The sequence below is a fragment of the Bolinopsis microptera genome, chromosome 10 (assembly GCF_026151205.1).
Source record: "Bolinopsis microptera isolate Bmic1 chromosome 10, MBARI_Bmic_1.0, whole genome shotgun sequence".
In the NCBI taxonomy this organism is placed as follows: domain Eukaryota; kingdom Metazoa; phylum Ctenophora; class Tentaculata; order Lobata; family Bolinopsidae; genus Bolinopsis; species Bolinopsis microptera.
Window position 1 is genome coordinate 503,748 of NC_087081.1, and position 10,989 is coordinate 514,736.

Here is a 10,989-nt window from a genome sequence, read left to right on the forward strand (position 1 = left end):
CATCATATAAAGTTTTCCCGCCTTTCAAACCAAAATCAGATATAAATAATTCGCAAAAAATGTAAAATTCCATATATTGTGACAGAATTAACCTCATTTCCCAATAACCAAGTGCCTATATTAGCTAACTATTCAAAACAACATATTTTAGGGCTATGATTGGTAGATCAACCATCAGATAATGAGTTTAAAGGGTTTTTAGGACACCTCACAGTAGAATAGAGGTATATTATTCTGAGTGTGACAAAGTTACCCAAATATTGCCTTGTAACCGTTCGATCCGTGCCCTTTAACCAATGTTGTATCATAATTGTTAAATTGACCTAATCTACTATATTTTAGACCAAGGAATGATAATTAGACAACTGCAGTTAACTAAGTCACACAAAATGTGACATTTGAAGCATTATAGTACCTAACAACAATAGATTTTCTTTCTGAGCAGTGCATATGGGAGTATGGGTTACGTGGCTAATGTTCAGAACTTCTGAACGTGCTAGGTTAATAGATGTCAAAATTAAGCCGCTATCGTCGAAAACGCTATTATTTTTGTTTACCAATATCCTCAAACTCAAATGAACGTGTCCATATAATAAATGCTTCTATACTAGTTAAAATGTTAAATTGAAATTACACACACTGAATACAGGTTACATCAAATGGTATTGTACATTACATTGAAAATAGTGATGTACACACGTTTTACACTCTGTCCAAGTACATAATATCTACTGAACATAAGGGTCGTGTGCTATTTGTTTAAATTTGTCTTTGAATATGTTGTAAAAGAAATCCCTTAAGCTTCTCGCACTCTTCTTTGTTATTGATACTAGGTTTAAATAAATTAATGTAGTAAGCTTCTGTCACTTTACGTTTAATGGTGCTATATAAGTTAATTTCTAAAATATCGAAGGAAATATCTGGTTCTAAGTTATTGTGAAACTCTGAATAATGAGCAGCCAACGCATTATCAGGATAGGTTAAAGGCCTGTTGACTGCTCTTCGATGCTCTGAAAATCTGTCGTGTGCATGTGCTGTTCTACTCGTTTCCCCTATATATAGCTCTTGACATAATTTACACGTAACTTTGTATATGACACATTTTGGTTTGCAGTCGTGATTTGTTGTGATGAGTGGACATATGATACAGTTTGGTATGGTGCAGTGTGGTTTGTCGTGTGGTCGTGATGAACATAAGATCTCTGAGAGTTTCTTACCTGGTGTGAATATGAATTTGACCGGTAAGTTGTGTGAGAGGGCAAATTGAGTGACTTCTTTGGAAAATGGCTCGTTGATGAATGGTAGAGTGCATGTTACGTGGTCGGTATCTTGTATGTTTGATGATGAAGGGTTATGACGTGTTTTAGGTGAGAGAGGGTGAAGTCGTCCTGTTTTGTTTATACGTCGTGGGTCTTGGTAACCGTTGTTGACCAACAAGTTGTCTACTATCTTCATGGACTCTTCTTTATACTCTGGTGTTGATGAGCAAAAAGCAGCCGTTTTGTAGAAGTTCTTGATGGTAGCTACTTTAGTTCCCTCATTGTGGTGGCTGTTGGCGTGCAGTGTGATATTCTTTTTCTGCTTCTTTCTGTAGAATTTGTGGTGTAGTGTTCCCTGTTCGTCGATCTTTATCTGGGTGTCGAGGAATGGGGTGAAATCCTGACGGCTTTCCGGATAGTCAATTTCCCATTTGAGCAACTGGTCTGGGTCCTCGTTTGAGATGGACTCCACTATCCTCAGAGCTTCTTCTTTGGAGCTGGCTAGACTCCCGGCATCATCCACGTATCTCCGGTAGAATGAGACGTGTAAATCAGTGTAAATCGATCTTCTCTGCCAACCATCACCAATAGGAGCGATAGTACGAGTATATATGTTCGAGAGAAGATCGATTTACACTGATTTACACGTCTCATTCTACCGGAGATACGTGGATGATGCCGGGAGTCTAGCCAGCTCCAAAGAAGAAGCTCTGAGGATAGTGGAGTCCATCTCAAACGAGGACCCAGACCAGTTGCTCAAATGGGAAATTGACTATCCGGAAAGCCGTCAGGATTTCACCCCATTCCTCGACACCCAGATAAAGATCGACGAACAGGGAACACTACACCACAAATTCTACAGAAAGAAGCAGAAAAAGAATATCACACTGCACGCCAACAGCCACCACAATGAGGGAACTAAAGTAGCTACCATCAAGAACTTCTACAAAACGGCTGCTTTTTGCTCATCAACACCAGAGTATAAAGAAGAGTCCATGAAGATAGTAGACAACTTGTTGGTCAACAACGGTTACCAAGACCCACGACGTATAAACAAAACAGGACGACTTCACCCTCTCTCACCTAAAACACGTCATAACCCTTCATCATCAAACATACAAGATACCGACCACGTAACATGCACTCTACCATTCATCAACGAGCCATTTTCCAAAGAAGTCACTCAATTTGCCCTCTCACACAACTTACCGGTCAAATTCATATTCACACCAGGTAAGAAACTCTCAGAGATCTTATGTTCATCACGACCACACGACAAACCACACTGCACCATACCAAACTGTATCATATGTCCACTCATCACAACAAATCACGACTGCAAACCAAAATGTGTCATATACAAAGTTACGTGTAAATTATGTCAAGAGCTATATATAGGGGAAACGAGTAGAACAGCACACGACAGATTTTCAGAGCATCGAAGAGCAGTCAACAGGCCTTTAACCTATCCTGATAATGCGTTGGCTGCTCATTATTCAGAGTTTCACAATAACTTAGAACCAGATATTTCCTTCGATATTTTAGAAATTAACTTATATAGCACCATTAAACGTAAAGTGACAGAAGCTTACTACATTAATTTATTTAAACCTAGTATCAATAACAAAGAAGAGTGCGAGAAGCTTAAGGGATTTCTTTTACAACATATTCAAAGACAAATTTAAACAAATAGCACACGACCCTTATGTTCAGTAGATATTATGTACTTGGACAGAGTGTAAAACGTGTGTACATCACTATTTTCAATGTAATGTACAATACCATTTGATGTAACCTGTATTCAGTGTGTGTAATTTCAATTTAACATTTTAACTAGTATAGAAGCATTTATTATATACTAACATTTATAACAATTTTAGCCTGAAGATGGCGTTGACGCCGAAAATTTGCCCTTACTCCTAACTTCCTTGTTTCACTTGTCCTTGTCTCTTCCAACCGGATAATATCCAGATATCAGTATGAAAATGGTAAACACAAAACAATCATCGATACTGAAAAATATCACAGGCTTAGAGTTAGACTTAACGTCTCCACGAATTTGGTAACCATAGTAACAGTGTGTCACGTGTTAATTATGAGCCAATCATGGCAACCTGCGTGATATAAGGTGAGCTCAGAGTTCAGAGTTGATACATTCTTTACATCCACATATTGCCGTGGGAACTATTAAAGTGTACTGTGTAATGTGTAAGTGTGGATCAATAACACTGTTCAGTGTTTAGATTTCATGTCATCTACTCACGAGATGTATCATCAGCCCTACCGGACACAAAAATATATCGCTACTGGACAAATTTCATGCGGGCTATATTGGCTGTATTGTTACTTGTCACGTTAAGTGTCGTCTGCTCGCGTGCTGTATTTTAAGCAGGCTGGATGCGCACTGTGTCTTGTAACATCGGGCTGCGAGTGCTCAGATGACAAAATATAGCCAGCTGGTGGATATATATACATATCACCGGAGACTCGCGGGGGGAACAAAATATTGCACGCGCACGCGCATGCAATATTTCATATGTCCCCGAGGGCGCTAGCCCGAGGAGGACATATTTTCGTATAGCACGGAGGGCCCATCGGGCCCGAGTGCTATACGATTTTTCCGCCCGCGGGTCGAGGTGATGTGGATTATATCCACCAGCGGGCGTATTACAGTTAATATATAATTTTATAAATAAACAATGGAGCTTGTATAAAAGCCAACTCTAGAAAAGGTCGCCACTAATTGTTGTAACAATGGTAACACGTCACGTGTTCAATGTAAGCCAATCATAAAGGGCTGTGTCGTATATAGGGGCTGGAGATGCACTGCATTCCTGGGCCGTGGGAATAATGAATGTAATGTCAATGACGATGAATATCAATAATATAGGGGGATTATAGTGCTGATGTGTATTATGTAGTGTGTTATAATAACTTTGATATAAATCAAAGTATCATGTCATCTGCTCACGAGCTGCATGAGCAGCCCTACCGGACACAAAAATAAAATGTATATATAGTCAGTGTAATAAGGAATTTCACATGGAGACGATACAGAAACTGAAAATATTTTAGAGAACTCCGGGCTATATTGCTACTGGTCAAATTAAATGTCACTTGTTAGCGGGCTATATCATGAGCGGGCTGTAGAGATATCGGGCCCTTTGACAGCGGGCTGGTGAGAGCCCGCTATGCGAAAAAGCGCACGCTGGTGGATATAATAATATATCCACCAGCGTGCGCTCTTTCGCATAGCGGGCTCTCAGCCCGCTGTCAAAGGGCCCGATATCTCTACAGCCCGCTCATGATATAGCCCGCTAACAAGTGACATTTAATTTGACCAGTAGCAATATAGCCCGGAGTTCTCTAAAATATTTTCATAGCACGGAGATATATATAATATATTTTATTTTTGTGTCTGGTAGGGCTGCTCATGCAGCTCGTGAGCAGATGACATGATACTTTGATTTATATCAAAGTTATTATAACACATTACATAATGCACATCAGCACTATAATAATCCCTCTATTATTGATATTCATCGTCACAGACATTACATTAATTATTCCCACGGCCCAGGAATGCAGTGCCAGTATGGATCACTTATCTCCAGCCCCTATATATACGACACAGCCCTTTATGATTGGCTTACATTGAACACGTGACGTGTTACCATGGTTACAACAATTAGTGGCGACTGTAAAGCGCCCGCTGGTGGATATAATACTATATCCCCCAGCGGGCTATATATTGCTAGTTAGAAGACCTGATATATCCCGGCCCGCTCTCACAGCCCGCTGACATATATTTTATTTTTGTGTCCGGTAGGGCTGCTCATGCAGCTCGTGTGCAGATGACATGAAACTTAGTAGTGTGTTTAGATAGGCGGGCCCGGGCCACATGGCGTGACTACTCACGCCAAGTGGCACAGTGTGTTTAGGTGGCGGGCCATGAATCGGGCCATGTGGCCCGTCGCCAACAGACGTAGTGTGGGCAGACCCTTACAGTCAATTTATAGTTATTCTGTTGATAAAGTCATAGCGAGCACCCAATTGTTTGATCGGCCCTACACACGGTACACTGATTAAGTTTAACTCTCACTGTACATCTGAAGTGTTGTCATGGTAACAGGAATTCTTTGTTACTCGTAGCATGGATTGATGGAGATGGAGATACACAGTTTTTAATCTATATCAATGATTAAGTGATTAACATCCCGTTGACTGTTCATCGATTCGGTTGATGTATAATACCATTATAGACTATAGTACGTCTTCTCCTTTTGATGGTGTAAGCTGTGTAGTAAGCTGAATTTTGTTTTTTTATATTCAGGCCGGATTTTTATTTGTAAATATATTGTGTACCGAATAGAAACTTGCCCTGTTTTGACACCGCCAGTTAAATGTTGTTTTTTGCGAATTTGACGTTCTGTTCTCACGTTTTCTCCGTCTCAAACTCTCCTGGTAACTTTAGTCATAGATGCTTACAGTTGACGAACTCACACTCATGGCGATGGCCTGCATTATGATCGTTTACAATTACATGAAGCAATAAGCTGACAAATTTTTTGATAACGGCCGGTTTTTCGTCGGTTCTCTATTCTTCTATTGTGTTCTGTAATCAGTAATTTTGCCCTGTTCTGCATCTTAAACTAAAGGCAAAAGCATGATTTTCTCGTAAATTTGCAACTTGAGTTCGAAATCTTTTACTTCTATTTGCTATGATTGTTCGGAACTGTAAAGCGCCCGCTAGTGGATATACTACATATCCTACTTGCCTCGCGGGTGGAATTCCGTATAGCACTCGGGCCCTCTGGGCTATGCAGGGATATGTCGTCCTCGGGCTGTGTGCCCTCGTGGACATATATTATGGCGATATAAATTTCCGCCCGCTAGGCTGCGTGGATATATTATATATATATTATACAGATCTATCATTTAAATTTACACCTATTTGTTGAATATAATCTTCTTCATCAAGAAGGAAGAATTCTACTCATTTGTCGAATGGTCTGATAACAATGTCTTTCAGCTGCTCTGATGGGGGCAGCGATGTTATCTGTTGAGACGAATTTCTGAGTCGGCCTGTGGAGGTCTACTTCTGCTCTGCAGCATTTTATAAATGCCTCAAGTGCAGGGTTTTTACAAGATTTGAAAGTACGTGATGCATCAGTCTTTATAAGACAACGTTCCATGTCAGTAACTCTCTTATGATCTTATCTGCTTTGTTGGGTCCACATTTAAAGCTATCAAATACAACTTTAGCTCTTATTTTAGAAAACCATCTACACAAATCGTTTTCGAAACGGCTTAGATCTGGTAGGGGAGGTGTAGGTACAAACTTGTGAGACAAGAAAAAGACATAGAGTTGCTCTTTACTAAGATCTTTGTCTGTAAGATTTACAACTGTTCTGGACATGTTTTCCATTTATAAGTCTTCAACCTTGGTCAAGAATTCATTTGATTAACGTCCTCTGATGTCTGTGGGATGTGGTATATATATATAAGCGTAACAATGTAAACGATGTTATCGTCAAACTATAATATATATAATATATATATTATAACCATTGATACAAAGGCCATAATCTTTCGCCAGCTCTCTAATATCCACCTTGAAGCTGCATTTTATATCCTTGAACTACACAATATAAACTAAAGCATGTTATAGTGTAGACTTTTTGTCACAACAAGACTGCAATCTATAGTAACAACTATAAACAGAACCCCTAATGTCTACTAACAAATTTCTTCTAGTCCTAATATGAGCCTTGTCATAAAAACCTAACTGAACTAGCGTTTCGGTGTGTGCAAAAGCTTTCATGCACGCGCATTCCTTACCCCGTTAGTTACCTGTCCTTCCAAAACCAAACTAGCAGTCAAGGACAAAAGTCATACACCAAATGGGCATTATATTTTAATATGAATTGTTTTTATTCTGTAAAATGTGCTAAAATTAAATTGCTTGTTTCATTGAATTTCTTGTTTCATTGAGTAACGCTAACAAACCATTAAATTAATAGCTACACAAAGACAGGTAGACTCCCGCTAGGCTCACGCAGGTCTATCTGAGATAGATACATTTGTGTGCTGTCAGCTGTGTCTATATTTATTACAGATTCATTGTATTCTTTCTTACTTCCTCGATTTCTTATCAACATATTTACTGTAGATAGTAGTAACTAGTAGTGTAACTATGGTAACTAGTAGTGTTACCATGACAACACTTCATATTTACTGTAGATAGTAGTAACTAGTTACTGTTACCATGACAACACTTCATATTTACTGTAGATAGTAGTAACTAGTAGTGTAACTATGGTAACTAGTAGTGTTACCATGACAACACTAGTAGTAACTAGTACTCCTGTTACCATGACAACACTTCATATTTACTGTAGATAGTAGTAACTCAGTACTCCTGTTACCACTAGTTACCACTAGTTACCACTAGTTACCATGACAACACTTCATATTAGTGTTACCATGACAACACTTCATATTTACTGTAGATAGTAGTAACTCAGTACTCCTGTTACCACTAGTTACCACTAGTTACCACTAGTTACCATGACAACACTTCATATTAGTGTTACCATGACAACACTTCATATTTACTGTAGATAGTAGTAACTCTATTAGTGTAACTAGGGGTAACTAGTAGTGTTACCTGTTACCATGACAACACTTCATATTTACTGTAGATAGTAGTAACTAATATTAGTGTTACCAGTAGTAACTCAGTACTCAGAACATATTAGTGTTACCATGACAACACTTCATATTTACTGTAGATAGTAGATAGTAGGTACTCAGTATTAGTGTTACCATGACAACACTTCATATTTACTGTAGATAGTAGTAACTATATTAGTGTTACCATGACAACACTTCATATTTACTGTAGATAGTAGTAACTAGTAGTGTAACTATGGTAACTAGTAACATATTAGTGTTACCATGACAACACTTCATATTTACTGTAGATAGTAGTAACTCAGTACTCCTGTTACCATGACAACACTTCATATTTACTGTAGATAGTAGTAACTCAGTACTCAGTATTAGTGTTACCATGACAACACTTCATATTTACTGTAGATAGTAGTAACTAGTAGTACTCAGTAACTAGTAGTGTTACCATGACAACACTTCATATTTACTGTAGATAGTAGTAACATATTAGTGTTACTAGTAGTGTAACTATGGTAACTAGTAGTGTTACCATGACAACACTTCATATTAGTGTTACCATGACAACACTTCATATTTACTGTAGATAGTAGTAACTCAGTACTCAGAACATATTAGTGTTACCATGACAACACTTCATATTTACTGTAGATAGTAGTAACTAGTAGTGTAACTATGGTAACTAGTAGTGTTACCATGACAACACTTCATATTTACTGTAGATAGTAGTAACATATTAGTGTTACTAGTAGTGTAACTATGGTAACTAGTAGTGTTACCATGACAACACTTCATATTAGTGTTACCATGACAACACTTCATATTTACTGTAGATAGTAGTAACTCAGTACTCAGAACATATTAGTGTTACCATGACAACACTTCATATTTACTGTAGATAGTAGTAACTAGTAGTGTAACTATGGTAACTAGTAGTGTTACCATGACAACACTTCATATTAACTAGTAGTGTAACTATGGTAACTAGTAGTGTTACCATGACAACACTTCATATTTCAGATTATATATAATATTTACTGTAGATAGTAGTAACTATGGTAACTAGTAGTGTTACCATGACAACACTAGTAGTAACTAGTAGTGTTACCATGACAACACTAGTAGTAACTAGTAGTGTTACCATGACAACACTAGTAGTAACTAGTAGTGTTACCATGACAACACTAGTAGTAACTAGTAGTGTTACCATGACAACACTAGTAGTAACTAGTAGTGTTACCATGACAACACTTCATATTTACTGTAGATAGTAGTAACTCAGTACTCCTGTTACCATGAAAACACTTCATATTTACTATAGATAGTAGTAACTCTGTTATGTTACCATGACAACACTAGTAGTAACTAGTAGTGTTACCATGACAACACTAGTAGTAACTAGTAGTGTTACCATGACAACACTAGTAGTAACTAGTAGTGTTACCATGACAACACTTCATATTTACTGTAGATAGTAGTAACTCAGTACTCAGAACATATTAGTGTTACCATGACAACACTTCATATTTACTGTAGATAGTAGTAACTCAGTACTCAGAACATATTAGTGTTACCATGACAACACTTCATATTTACTGTAGATAGTAGTAACTCAGTACTCAGAACATATTAGTGTTACCATGACAACACTTCATATTTACTGTAGATAGTAGTAACTCAGTACTCAGAACATATTAGTGTTACCATGACAACACTTCATATTTACTGTAGATAGTAGTACCTGTTACCATGACAACACTTCATATTTACTGTAGATAGTAGTAACTCAGTACTCAGAACATATTAGTGTTACCATGACAACACTAGTAGTAACTAGTAGTGTTACCATGACAACACTTCATATTTACTGTAGATAGTAGTAACTATATTAGTGTTACCATGACAACACTTCATATTTCAGATTATTACAACGGTTGGAATCTAACAGCTCCTTTAAAGATTAACATCTACGGAACATTCACCCCTGGTCGTGGTAACAATGTCAAAATAAAGTTTAATTATAGACTTTTCGACGAAAAACAACGTGTTTATGAAACTGAGACATGTGACGGTATGTTTTTTTATAGTTTTAAAGCTTTACCCAGAAATTTTAAATATTGTGAAATTGAAACCAAAAGTTATAATGGGTAAACGCAGCAAGTTTCCGGCATCAACAGCATAAAATAACTAGTGAGCCTTACAAATGCGACAGGAGCAAGTTCTGGTAACATAATATTGATAAACTGTGGTCGGTATTCAAAATTCTCACAGTTTAATCTCCTGTAAAAAAACGCATTCCTATTGTTATGTCTTATAAAATTATCCGGTAACCTTTGAAAACCATCAACTTATTACAGCGGCCATAGTAAGAAATTGAATTTCAGGTCACAAGTCGTTTAGGTGTGACGAAGAAATGGACTGCATGGACATGAGAGACGAAATAGATTGCAATTACAACGATACTATACCGGAAAAGCAAAACAAGTACACTGTGGGGTGCTACCCAGATGATTACAAGTGTCCCGGAGAGAGCAAGTGTATCAGGCAATCCCAGATCTGTGATTTTGCCGAGGATTGCATATATGGAGAGGACGAGTATAGATTTAGGGACAATTCGAGCTACTATTGTAATTACACGAAAGTTTTTTATTCCCACGCTACGGGAATAGGATCAATTATTTCTGGGATTAGTGTTGTATCGCTGTTCCATATGTGCGTATACCTTTGAGGAAATTTATTCAGTACAATGTACATGTAGTAATGTTATTAATATTATTTATGCTAAACATACATGGTAATTTCGTTGGCACTCAGTGGTTTTTAGTGCGAACTTTTCGTATAAGTCAAGTTCTCTGTTAAATATCATTTTTATTTTTACATAAGCTTATTTATTATTTATTTTGAATTCTGGTATCTGTATTAATCATAAACTTATAAGAATTTTCATAATCAAAATATACTTAATTGTCGTATTATTTAATCACTCATTTCACGATACATAGTTGTATGACTTACATAATTTTATTTTCTGATTTCA

The 10,989-nt window shown here is 37.3% G+C and overlaps 2 protein-coding genes across 2 annotated transcripts in view; both read left to right on the top strand.

Annotated features, from left to right (window-relative positions):
• The window catches only part of LOC134821782 (ovochymase-2-like), a 141,883-nt gene extending 130,967 nt beyond the window's left edge, over positions 1-10,916 (top strand). The window contains exons 11-12 of the mRNA XM_063832549.1: positions 9,874-10,023; positions 10,337-10,916. Of these exons, the coding sequence (XP_063688619.1) occupies positions 9,874-10,023; positions 10,337-10,680 (494 nt within the window). The 3' untranslated portion in view covers positions 10,681-10,916. The remainder of the gene's footprint in view (positions 1-9,873; positions 10,024-10,336) is intronic.
• LOC134821779 (uncharacterized) overlaps positions 1-10,989 on the top strand; it is a 474,787-nt gene that overhangs the window by 120,332 nt on the left and 343,466 nt on the right. The gene's annotated exons all lie outside the window — the stretch shown is intronic.